At 38.3% G+C, this 13,750-nt stretch overlaps 1 protein-coding gene across 2 annotated transcripts in view; it reads left to right on the top strand.

Annotated features, from left to right (window-relative positions):
* Positions 1 to 13,750, top strand: part of LOC121391294 — a 46,999-nt gene that overhangs the window by 22,508 nt on the left and 10,741 nt on the right. For both annotated transcript variants that reach the window (XM_041522973.1, XM_041522977.1), the window contains exons 5-11: positions 624 to 842; positions 4,661 to 4,736; positions 5,451 to 5,594; positions 6,981 to 7,201; positions 8,290 to 8,487; positions 9,447 to 9,534; positions 9,994 to 10,181. In XM_041522973.1, the coding sequence (XP_041378907.1) occupies positions 624 to 842; positions 4,661 to 4,736; positions 5,451 to 5,594; positions 6,981 to 7,201; positions 8,290 to 8,487; positions 9,447 to 9,534; positions 9,994 to 10,181 (1,134 nt within the window). The remainder of the gene's footprint in view (positions 1 to 623; positions 843 to 4,660; positions 4,737 to 5,450; positions 5,595 to 6,980; positions 7,202 to 8,289; positions 8,488 to 9,446; positions 9,535 to 9,993; positions 10,182 to 13,750) is intronic.

Below are 13,750 nucleotides of genomic sequence, written 5' to 3'. Positions count from 1 at the left end.
TAAAATGGGTATGGTGCCATACCCAGATTTTTTTGCAGATTTATTTTTTAACGTTAACCTTTTGACAAAATTAATTACTCTTATCATTAATGTATGATTTTCTTAACCCTAACCCTAACCGTAACCCATTTTCTTTCTGGGGGAGGCCCTCCATACCCCTTGTTGACTGTGGTTGCATTCAATTCCATAGCGCCACACCCTAAAATTTCTTTCTGGCAGAAACACTGCTATTATATAATTACATTATTACAAAGCATTAAAATGTATTTGTGTCCCCACCTAGCTACAGCAAGTGCACCCTCCCCTCCCCCCCCCCCCCCCCACCTACACACACACACACACGCTTCTTCACAAAGTGTTCCTCTTGGCCTGCAATGACAGTTGAACTTATTCTATGGTCTCGAGAAGGATTACATAAAAATTGTGTATAATACAACACATACAATATATTATCAGCATTGCTTAGTAGTTGACCTGTTATAAGCATGTAACTAATTATATGCTGTCTCTCTCTCTTCTCGACCATGCGTTGAAATAGCCATTGTCTAGACATTTAAACAGCTGTAGTTTTAAAATGTGCCGAGGTGTCGTTATGAACCAATATATTCCTTTCCACATTTCAGTTACTTCTGGAGCGGCTGGCCAACGTGGGTGTCCGCGACCAGGACGGCCTGACCCCGTCAATGTGGGCGTGCCGAATGGACAACATCAAGCACTTCGAACTGATCAGTCGGTGTGAGACCTGCTACGTGGCCGAACCGGACGGCATAGAGCGAGATAACTCACAGCGCACGTGGATGCACTGGTCCGTCCGCAGGACTGAGCCTCTCGAATGTCTCCAGGTATTCTTTAACATTCTCATTACTCGATTAATTATTGACAAAAACCACGTTGAGGGGGTACAAGCTTATAATTTTGACTCGTATATTTTCACTTAAATTTATTTATAAATACATAAAATAAAGTTCATATTTCAATTGGTAAGTATTATTTTCGTGGGTTTTTCTAATTTTTAGGATATTTTAGATCAGTTAATGTTGATTAAAATTAGGCAATTTGTTTTTAAAAGTCGCGTTTACTTACAGGCATTTGTTGCCAGATTGTCCAGTATTTATCAATAATAGTGGTTTTCTGACCAGAATTTGTTTAAAAAAATTATTTACGATTCTTATCCTAATATTTGGTGATTTTGTTTTTGGTAAAACGGTCAAATTTATTATCAAATTAGCTGTCACAATCAGCTATCGATCTCTGAAAATGACTGTGATGTGTCGCCATTGTTGTTAAGTGAAAATAGGCCTACTTGCAGAAAACCATGTTTTGAACTAAAAATTCCAAGGTATTTTTCATGGAAAACTAAAAACTAAAGCAATCATACTCTAAACTAAACTGTTTCCTGTTGTTATATTAATATTTCCGGTGAGTGCCATGTGCAAAATGGCAGGAAATATGAATTGGGGAATGCACTGTATATCGACTGTTGTGACTTCGGGCGAGATATCTCGCCTTCAGTAGTCAGAAGGTTAAAAAAACCTTTCTTCTGTTACCTCACAGCAATAGCAATAGCCACCCTATTTGAAGAATGTCTGCTTTCGAAGTTCAAAATATTTCTTCAATATATTTATTGTACATACATGCAAAGTGTATCTCCAATTTAAAACAAGAATAATCAAGGAAAATCTTAAGATTTATGGAGAAATGGTACAACAATGGCCATATTAAAAATGATTTATCATCATTATTATAGCTATTGCAACATGCGTGTACATCCTGACAGATAACTGAAAATGGTACATTGTGTACATTTAATATAACAATGTTTATTTCACCTTTTGTTTTCGTACTTACTCTGTTAGTAATATTACTCACAAATTGGATAAAAATAATGATAGCATAATTTCCATAAACATTAAGCCTTAACCTCATTATATAACAGAAAAATATGTAAGATTTAGATATCGTTTATGACGATAAGTCATATTTGTTAGTATTTTGTTAGCATATTGACACTCAAGCACAACAGCCAGGAACAACACATGAAGGGTCTTTTGGATGGGGGTAACTTTTCAGTATGACCTTTTTGCCCAACCTGTGTACATGGTGCTTGTTATCCAACTTGATGTTTATTAACATTATAAATATACACTCATATGTCACCTTAGTCTGCGTGGCAGAAAGGTCTGCACATGTTAATGACGTTACATTACGTCTTGAAACAAGTGTCGGGGTATGTTTGTAAACAAACAAAAATGTTAATTTAATTCACAAAACTGTTGTTAAAACAACACATCTTGATTGTGAATATATGTATAAAACTGGTCGATAACACTTTTATTGAAAAAAACTGAATTAATGCACTAAAAGTATACTTTTGCCAGCCTCAATCAACATGTTTTTGTATCACCTGTCAACACGTGTCTGTCAACGTTGTAATGATCAACCTTGTATATCAACTGACACAAGTTTACATAGAAGCTTCAATACATACCTTATTGTAATTTATGAATCCATAAATGAAATGAATGTCTTATTTTATCTGTTAACGTAAACATCCAAGCATACTTTGAATTTCCCTCCGATTGACACAATGCAAAATGGCTGCACACAGACTTTGAAAATTGCACTGACAGCATAGCCTATTTTAGCTATAGTCTGTTTTAAAATTATCATTGATTGTCCTATATGTCTAACGAACACTATTTGTGCTCATTTACACAGTTAATAATAGACAATTTTTGTTGAATAATGATCAAATATTTTTTACATTGGCTTTTTTTAATATTGTCATTTTGTGTTATCCAAACTAAGGAGCATGGAACACCATTTATATTTATCTCATTTGCACAATCTAAATGTTTCTGAAACAGACTATAACAGGAAGTGTTTATTATTTAGAACTTATAAAAAGTCGGATCCATTGTTTGTTGCTGTTTTATGTAAACATTAGCGACAGAAGTGGTTGTTTTAATGTTTGCTGCGCAGAGTTATGTGCTGTCATGCAGGCCAGTAAATGCAGGGGGGTCCCACTAAAAATGTGCTCATTACTTGAGTTTAAAAAACATTAAAATTAAAATAACTTTAGTTGTAACACGTTTATTGTTCCATTGTACTGTGGCGGTAAAACAAATATTTTTAAAGAAATATTTTAACTTTAAAATATAACACAAATGCTTAGGTGCGCAGAGTTAGGTGCCACCAGTGTATATCCCCTGGCTTCTATTCTCAAAGGAATACTGGCCTCTGAAAATTGCAAGAGCTATAGTTTCGTTCTCGCGTCGCTTGAGTAAATATAGTTAATTGCAAGAGCGATAGTTTCGTTCTCGCGTCGCTTGAGTAAATATAGTTAATTGCAAGAGCGATAGTTTCGTTCTCGCGTCGCTGGAGTAAATATAGTTAATTGCAAGAGCGATAGTTTCGTTCTCGCCTCACTTGAGTAAATATAGTTAATTGCAAAAGCGATAGTTTCGTTCTCGCGTCACTTGAGTAAATATAGTTAATTGCAAAAGCGATGGTTCCGTTCTCGCGTCACTTGAGTAAATATAGTTAATTGCAAAAGCGATAGTTTCGTTCTCGCGTCACTTGAGTAAATATAGTTAATTGCAAGAGCGATAGTTTCGTTCTCGCGTCACTTGAGTAAATATAGTTAATTGCAAGAGCGATGGTTCCGTTCTCGCGTCACTTGAGTAAATATAGTTAATTGCAAGAGCGATGGTTCCGTTCTCGCGTCACTTGAGTAAATATAGTTAATTGCAAGAGCGATGGTTCCGTTCTCGCGTCGCTTGAGTAAATATAGTTAATTTCAAGAGCGATGGTTCCGTTCTCGCGTCGCTTGAGTAAATATAGTTAATTGCAAGAGCGATGGTTCCGTTCTCGCGTCGCTTGAGTAAATATAGTTAATTTCAAGAGCGATGGTTCCGTTCTCGCGTCGCTTGAGTAAATATAGTTAATTGCAAGAGCGATAGTTTCGTTCTCGCGTCGCTTGAGTAAATATAGTTAATTGCAAGAGCGATAGTTTCGTTCTCGCATCGCTTGAGTAAATATAGTTAATTGCAAGAGCGATAGTTTCGTTCTCGCATCGCTTGAGTAAATATAGTTAATTGCAAGAGCGATAGTTCCGTTCTCGCGTCACTTGAGTAAATATAGTTTACGTAACCCATTTTTGGTTCACACATTGAATTTGTGACATCATTTACATGGTCATGATGGATTACCTAAACACAAAATGGGTTACCTGAATGTTTTGTTTTTTTGCAACCCGTTGATGGATTATGCAAATTTTCAATTCTTGGAGTCCTGGAATACAACGTATTGAGTAACCTACAAGTATTGTATTGCAGTTCCTGGTCATGTTTGTATGTATGTATGATAGTTTTAACATGCTCCTATACCACTAGGCTTTTAAGCATGTTTATGCCAGGTCCCATCTCTGGAAAGCCAGCGGCCTGATCTTGGACAGAGTATATGAGAGGGGTAATTTTGATTTTTATATCCAAAATTTGTTATGGGGACTTTAAGTAATTTTTGTGCGCATTTCAAATATTAATATTGTAATTGATAAAATATAATCTTATTTTTTGGTCGCATTTTTGATCGGGCAGTCTAAAATAATCATTATTTAAATTTTTTTGTCATGTTTGTGCTATGTTCTTGTGTATTTCAGACATTGTTGACAGCTAGTACAGCTACACTCAAAGACGTTTATGGCAAAACAGTACTACATGTTGCTGCAGAAATGGGTAATGAGTTTGTTTATATTAATCTGGGCTAGCTCTAGCTGAGCAAAACAATTTGTTAAATTGTCTATTAAACTTTAAAAATTTGCAGAAATTGTCATTTATTTTCTAAAAAATGTCAATTATTACATGAAATTATTTCGCCAAACTAAAGTAAAATTGCTTTCAAAAATTTGCAATTGGTGAATTTGGCGAGTGCCAGAGCTAGCCCAGTTATTTGTTTGCTTATCATCTGGTAATTGTCCTAAAAATGACCCAGCAAAGTATTGCCTGAAAATATATTCAATGAAACTGGATCCTCAAAGCCAAAAACACTCTAAACCGAAGACATCTTACAACTATAGTCTGTCCCACAAAGAACAAGTTATTTATTTCTGAGCCAGTTGTTTTCTAAATTGCACACAAAAATAGTATTTTGTTGTTATTTCCTTTTAAAATGTGCTGAGGTGTCGCTATAAACAAATATTCCTTTCCACATTTCAGTTACTTTTACTTTTATGTCAAACAAAACTGAAATTATTTACATAAATAATTTTTGTCGGATGATGGGACGGACTATAGACTTTTTACTTGGTCCTGTGGGTGTCCAGTTTAGAGGGGTGGGTGAAGGAATACAGAAACATCAGTCATCTACAGATATCATGTACATATTATATAAATATGGAGAAAGGCCACTTTATATTGTAATTAAATGTTTTATTTATATAATTTTTGTAGGTTCATTGGCAGCTTGTCGGGTAATCATGGAAATTGCAGACAAAACCTGCGTTCTTGACCGTGACAACAATGGGCAGACGGCGCTGCACCTGGCAACGATAGGTGGACATGGCGATGTGGTCAACTTCTTGCTGGAACAGGGCAGTAAGTTTGTTACAGTGCATTAGTTCTTGCTGTTATCTAATAATTTGCAAAAGAATCTTCTTTTTTTTATTTGCCTCAAATATGTAACACGAAGACAAAGACATTTTTGGTTAGGACATTATAGATGTGTATATAGACAATGATAATGAGATCACCTTTCCGGTGTAGGAATACATGACTGGGCAGTGTTCCACGCTTGCTGTCAGTAGGGTTATCTCGGTGTCATCCAAGCCTGTTGTACAAGGTTAAAGTTTGTTTTGTTTAACGAATCCACCAGAACACATTGATTTATTAATCATCGGCTATTGGATGTCAAACATTTGGTAAATTTGACATATACACATGTAGTCAGAAAACCTGCTACATTTTTCCATTAGTAGCAAGGGATCTTTTATATGCACCATCCCACAGACAGGAGAGGACATACTACAGCCTTTGATATACCAGTCGTGGTGCACTGGCTGGAACGAGAAATAGCCCAATGGGCCCACCGACAGGAATCGATCCCAAACCGACCATGCATCAAGCGAGCGCTTTACCACTGGTCTAGGTCCCCTGGTGTACAAGAAACCCTTACTACCTGCTGAGTAATCCTCTCCAATTTGGGGTCATACACTTGGGAGACACTCCCATTTGTGGTCATACACTTGAGAGACACTCCCATTTGGGGTCATACACTTGGGGAAACACTCCCATTTGGGGTCATACACTTGGGGAAACACTCCCATTTGGGGTCATACACTTGGGAGACACTCCCATTTGGGGTCATACACTTGGGACACACTCCCATTTTAGGGTCATACACTTGGGAGACACTCCCATTTGGGGGTCATACACTTGGGAAACACTCCTATTTGGGGGGTCATACACTTGGGAGACACTCCCATTTGGAGTCATACATTTGGGAGACACTCCCATTTGGGGTCATACACTTGGGAGACACTCCCATTTGGGGTCATACACTTGGGAGATGCTCCCATTTGGGGTCATACACTTGGGAGACACTCCTGTTTGGGGTCATACACTTGGGAGACACTCCCATAATTGCACCCATTAACTGGGTGAAACTCTAGCAGTACACTCACTCTGGGTAGGCTTTGGTATTGGAAAGAACAATCCTCCATTGCATGAGGATCTGGCCCGGATTGGGTCCCTGGCCTCCCAGAGGCCGAACCCTGGGGCGGACATGCTCGAAACATTTGTGGTATATGAGCATGTTAAAGTATAACGCACACACGCATTGCATGAGGTGGGGCACGGACCCAGTATGACTACTAACCTTGAATCCAGTGAATAGTCCATTACACTGCAGAGGTTGGTTATAGAGTTCATTCTCTGTGCAGCTATGAATCTACAAGGGTTAATCAGGGTTTTTTGTCTTGTCAGTTGATCTAAATGTGGAAGATCACCTGGGCGCCACGGCATGGAACTATGCTAGAAATCAACAGCTGCACTACTGCCAGCTGATTCTCATGTCCCATCAGCGACAACGTCTCTCCAACAACCGGGGCGCCACTGTATCCAAGGGCATGGGTTTAATCGACAACATCAGCCTCGTGAATGGAGACATGCAGATGCACCCGGACTTCTACAACAGCAGAGAAAGTGTAAGAAATCGTTATCACAGAAGCATGTGTGCTATATACATTTTATGTAATAAGGGTGATAAATTTATTATTATTATTATTTAGTTTTTTTTAATCCAAATTGTTAATTGTGAATGCTTGTTAGCTTCATGAAACCACATTATTGTTGACTAATACTACGTACAATGTGTTCACAGACCTGTCAACCTTTAGTCAAGAGAAAGCAGGAGGTGTGTGTTGAAAAAGCAGGAGAATTTTTAAATGTACACGATTTAACACAAGTTTTTAAAAAGTATTACAATAAGTTATATGAACACTACATAATGTCATGTATACTTGTCAACCTTAGATCTTGGCATTAAAATAATAAATGAAATAATTAATTAAATGTTTTATATATATATATATATATATATATATATATTTTTTTTTTTTTTTATTTTTTTTTTTTTAATATTTAAATATGATTTAATACATATTTTTAAAAATAACTCTTTTGTCCAAAAATGTTAAGATTCCCGTGAAGTGTACTCTTGTTGCCAACATTTTACTGCACAAACCTACAAATCTGGCTAATACAAGTATTGTCTATATGGCTTCTTGGTATTTTCATTGTCTTGCTTTGACGTGTGATTTTGACATCGTATGTATTGATGCATGTGGTGGCTGTCAACTCTGCATTTCCAGCCATAGAATTTTGCATTATGTAAGCTTAGTGGGAAGACATTTTACAAGTTTGAGGCGTTATTAGGACTAAATTGGATAGTTTTATATATTGCAACACTCAATGTCAGTACACAGCTACGGTAGCTTTAAAAAAAATTATGCTTAGAAAATAACAATTTCCCGCAGAATCCGGGAGGGTTGACAGGTCCGTGTTCATTAATATAATTGTATATGATTGGTTTCTCAAAACTAGCTCTTCACAACCTCTAGAAGAAAAAGAAAGGAAAAGGATTAGTTACACCTTGCAGCTAACGCAGCTTATGTAGGCACAGGCATAAAACAGCGGCATAAAATATGGTCATACTAACATTTTGTGATGGAACAGACGCAACTTTCAGACCTCATAAATGTTCTAAATAATAACGTGTTCTTTGTTGTTACAGAGCTGGAAGGGGAAATCGGGAAACACCACGCCAATCACCCCCCCTCACCCTCCGAAACGTCCGAGAACAGGTCGTCTTCCTATTACCAGAAGAGCCAAGAGTCTGTCTACCTCACAACAGGGTGACCCGTCACTAACGGTGAACGCAGAGAGGGCGGTGAACAGTGCAGGGAAGGAGAGAAAGAAGGAGAGAATAGAGGTTAATATGGAAAGTAGTTAGGAAAAATGACCGAATACACATGATAACCCTAAATTGGCTAAGTAAGCGGTTTTGAGGTAGATGAGGAAACCAATATGGAAAACATGTTATAAACAGTCTTTTTCTTAAACCATTGAGTTTTCCCGAAAATTTTAAGTCTATGGGATATAAACCACTGAATATGATCAACATTTTGTAAGTATAATACTGACATCAAAATCTGTCTGAATCTGAATTCAGGTGTCTTACTGATTAAAAGTACAATTAACATGAAGACTGTCAATTTCTTTGATAGTGGCTGTTTTATTTTATTTAGTCAAAAGGTTCTGTCATATTATTTCGACAAATGGTTCTGTCACAGTAATTGATCAAAACGTTCTGTCATACTTAATCAAAACGTCGTTTTATTAAAAGGTTCTTTCATATTCATTGGTCAATTCGTTCTGTCATATACTGTAGTCAATAGGTTCTGTCATATTTGGAATGTTACTATTTTGTCACTATTCTGTAAGTATTTGGTTATGTACTGAGCAGAATCTTGTGATTCTTTTAGTTTTTTTCTTAAGCCCCGGTCACACTGTCAAGGATCAGGACGCCGGGTTAGCCATGGATACGATCCGGCATCATTCGTGACAATCCGCTGTGGTCCGTACTAAACTCTACCGTACCTTAGTGATCCATAGCGACCCGTAGCGCTCCCCATTGTCAACAAACCCCTATCCTTAAAAATCCTTGGTTTATCCATTGAAAACCGCAGTTAAACCGTGGTGCATCCGTAGGGGACGGCGGATACACCACTATCCGGGGTCATCCGTGAGGTTTTCATCCGTCGTCGATCCGGCCAGACGATCCTTGACTGTGTGACCGGGGCTTTAATATTGACTCAGGTTTGTAGCTGGTTTTAGCTTACTTGTTTTAATTATTTAATTTGTTTTGAGACCTAACTTACTTGCTTTCAGGTGAGCATTGATACGAAGAGGGCCTCAGGAATGGCGTTTTATAACAATGGTCGAGAAGAGAGTGCCATGCTCACTGATGAACAATATGGTAAGGTTGCTTCTTGGGACCCAGACATAAAATATAAAAACTGTTCAGTTTTAATTAATAAGCATGTGCTTTTCGTGGTTATTCATACAAATTATTTGACATTACTCAGTGTAAGTGTTTTAAAAAAGCGGTCCACATCATACATGAATATTTTCTCATAATGTTTGGACAAAAAAACATTTATCTCAGGAATTAATACTTCTTTAAATGTTATTTTGCTGAAGCATATTGAGTATTCGTCTTAAGTAGCCATATGGATTTATTGTAAATAAACTTTTAAAATTAAACTTATTTCACAAAATTATCAGATCTACCCCCTTCCCTTCCCCATTGGCTTCATATAAAAAATAATTCCATTTCATGAGGTTGCCAAAATAACTATCAGTTTAACTAATAAAGAGTAACTCATTAGTATATTGGTCAGTATGTTTGCAGAAATGAATTTTCCCATTCTATCAGGTGAGGAAGCAGTTGATGAAGATGTTGATGCCGTCAGCGTGGGTGGGATGGACGTTTCTGACATTGATGACGACGAGGCACGACCGAAATCGCCGACCGTGACTGGACAAACTCAACCACTACCCATGCGACCCTGTCCACCTCCACGCTACAGAACCCCACACATGGCAGCGGTCTCATACCCACAGGTCAGTATGTAAAGGGGACATTTCTCTCATCCTTAAGTGTACGAGATAGAGCTATCCTATGAAATAAAGCTATGAAAGTGTTTCTCTCATCCTAGGATATATAGGACAGAGTTATCCTATGAAAGTGTGTCTCTCATCCTAGGATATATAGGACAGAGTTATCCTATGAAAGTGTCTCTCATCCTAGGATATATAGGACAGAGCTATCCCATGAAAGAAAACTATTAAAGCTGTTTTTCTCATCCTAGGATATATAGGACAGAGCTATTCCACGAAAGAAAGCTATGAAAGTGTTTCTCTCATCCTCAAATATATAGTACAGAGCTATCCCACAAAAGAAAGCTATGAAAGCTGTTTCTCTCATCCTCGGATATATAGGACATATAGGACAGAGCTATCCCATAAAAGAAAGCTATGAAAGCTGTTTGTCTCATCCTCAGATATATAGGACAGAGCTATCCCATGAAAGAAAGCTATGAAAGCTGTTTCTCTCATCCTCAAATATATAGGACAGAGCTATCCCATGAAAGAAAGCTATGAAAGTGTTTGTCTTATCCTCATATATAGGACCGAGCTATCCCATGAATGCAAGCTATAAACACTGTTTCTCTCATCCTCAGATATATAGGACAGAGCTATCCCATGAATGAAAGCTATGAAAGCTGTTTCTCTTATCCTCAGATATATAGGACAGAGCTATCCCATAAAAGAAAGCTATGAAATAAATTTCTGTCTTTCATGGGATATCAAGTGCTTGCACTTAACATGACGTCGTTGGTAATACATGACGTAATATTAAATCGAGATGGTGATGTGAGGTCATCATTCATTCATAAAAGTATTAACGTGCATATATACCACGAAGGTTTCACGCACGCCTGTCCTGGGCTTAATCTCTGGCCTTTGCCAGTGACTAAGTCCAGGACAAGGGGGGGGGGGGGGGGATTGAGTTTGAAGTGGGCGGAATTTGGAATAAGTATTTAGTAGCGTCCAGCGACTGCGCGGACCGATTAGTAGACACCGAAAATGGGCCGTGTTCTGACTGGCTGAATTTCGATTCCTTCGGGTCTAACTAGAAAAACCTAAGTCTACGGAGAATACCTGCACCTAACATCATGTCCGGACTAAGAATTTAAACCCAAAAATAAGTTTGACTGCTCGGCCGAAAAGGTTTTAAGGTGATTTGAGCAATTGAACGGGCGCCAAAGTAAAATGCGTTGGACTATTTATAAAAAAATAAACATAAGAATTTGGAAGCTCGATCGAAAAATGTTTAAAGTCCAACTAAGCCCAAAAAGGAGGTTACCTGTCCTAGTTAAGGTTGGCGCAGCAGGACTCATGGTGAGTTGATGGGCTGATCAGGGCAGAAGTTGGGGAGTCCTTCCATCAGAAACTGTGTGTTACGTTCAAGGGCTTCTGTGTAGATGTCCCGCAGTACCATCTTTAAGATGCGATGAATGGTCGCGTTGGGCATCGTAGGCATCAGGAGTCCTTGTCTGTACAACCCGTCCTGCTGTGCTGTCACATAGGTTTGGTTTGCGTGAGGGGACTCCTGGAGCTGGTACTTCCCTTGTCCTGTTGGAAGTTGGCGCCAGTGCTTGTCTGACCAGGGTCCCTTCAGATGTTTGGGGTCGGTAAATCACCGATTACCGCTCCTTTATATTTTGCCAGAAGTTTGTCACAGACAAGAATCCAATCGTCGGACATCTTCGGTGCGGTGACTGATGACATCTTCCTCCTCTTGGATTCTCGCTGGACCGCCGTGGGTTCAACAACAACTACCGGAGGTAGTGGTGGACTTGCCGGTGGCTGATCAATAACCACGTGGCCCGTGTCCATAGTAGTCGGTAGATCAACAGAAGGGGCCGCCACTGTCAGTGGAGCTGACAGCTTTGGTCCCCCCAGGGTCTTTCCTGGCGAGTGCTTCGGTCGAGCAGGTAAACTCGGTTGAGCAGAATGAACCGCCCCCGGTGGTTGAGCCACCGGGTTTGGATCACCCTGCGCCGCTCCTGGTCTCGCCCTCCTCTTCGGGACAGGTGGGACCACCCTTGGCGGTTGAGCCGCCAAGTTAGGTCCCCCCTGCGAAGTCTTGGGTCACCTCCTCCGTCTTCTGCTGGTTGTAGGTTGCTTCCTGTCACTGCTGTATAATAGTGTGACGGTCGCCGAGTCGCCATTGTGCTCGATCCGATACTTGGACAATGGCCCAAGCGATCGAAGCACAGCCCCTAGGGTGGGGGGGGGGGGGGGGGAGAGAAATCTCCACGCTCTCTAAACACAACTTCATCGCTTGAAAGTCAGGCAGAAGTCCTGAGGTCATCAGACAACAGTTTTAGATTGATATTTTGTGATTAATACCTGCCTTATAATTATTATTTTTTAATTTATAGTGTTAAATTTTATTTAACAGTAAATTGTGTGTAATGCATGAAACAGGGTAAATATGATAGTTTATTTATGTTAACATGGTAAAATAAAGAAGTTACCTTTTCAGCCATCTTTGTCTGTTCATGTAAAATAACAGTTTATTTACTAAATGGATGAGAAAAACAAAATCCATCATAATTATACAGTAATGTGAGATAGAAACAGTTCACCCTTGATATTAGAAATTTCGACCCTGGGACTTCATTTTGTGTGTACTTTTTCTATCCCTTGTTGGCCACATATGTTGGATTCTTAGAATCTCCTGTTAATACTGAAGGAGGGTTAAGCAAAAGTTATTAAAGCAGCCGTCTTTCCGTACCATATTATAATATCATTAACTGACGCAGAATACAAACACCACTACAGTTCTAATAAAGTTTTGTGTGATTGCTATTGACACTTATTGTCAGCTGTCTTTATGCAAAATACAAATATATTGCCATGCTTTTTATACATTGTAACACCAAACTGGAATAGAAGCCCAATTCTGGGTGACTCAGATTTGCGACTAGCCAAAGGACACTGAAGTAAGCATAAATAAGAAAACATGAATGGTCAATTTAAATGTTAAATAATAAAAAACAAAAAAAACAATTATGTTTTTTTTTTTTTTTTTTTTTTTTTTTTTTTTTTTTTTTTTTTTTTTTTTTTTGGTATGTTTTTAATGAATTAATTTTTTTAAATAATTAAAATATACCTGAGATTGCAGCTTTAGAATTTCACTACATTGGCTTGGGATTTTAAAGAAATGGGTTAATTTGACTATTCTACACGACAATGGGTTCATGTTAACTACTATATTCTATTCTGCAACCACTGTTTCTATTGACAGATTATGATGACCGATAAGGAAAAGTCATAAACCTATACTAGCAGGATATCACTTTTAACACATAGCTACATTACAAAATCGCTGATTTGACCTCTAGGTCAAATTACAATGTAGCTGAAATAACAGAAATAATAGCTTTTCTCCCTAATTTTTATGGTCTGCAGGATAAAGATAATAACTAGTTAATGGCGTTGGATATCGCTTTATCCTGTTCAGGTCACATGAGAATTTCCCATTCTTACCTTTCCAGGATAAAGCAGATATCCAACGTCATTAACTAGTTACTCTCTATATGTCCCAGAGCAAGTCACTG

Source organism: Gigantopelta aegis, chromosome 3 (assembly GCF_016097555.1).
Source record: "Gigantopelta aegis isolate Gae_Host chromosome 3, Gae_host_genome, whole genome shotgun sequence".
NCBI classification, from domain to species: domain Eukaryota; kingdom Metazoa; phylum Mollusca; class Gastropoda; order Neomphalida; family Peltospiridae; genus Gigantopelta; species Gigantopelta aegis.
This window is presented reverse-complemented; position numbering and strand designations above follow the sequence as displayed.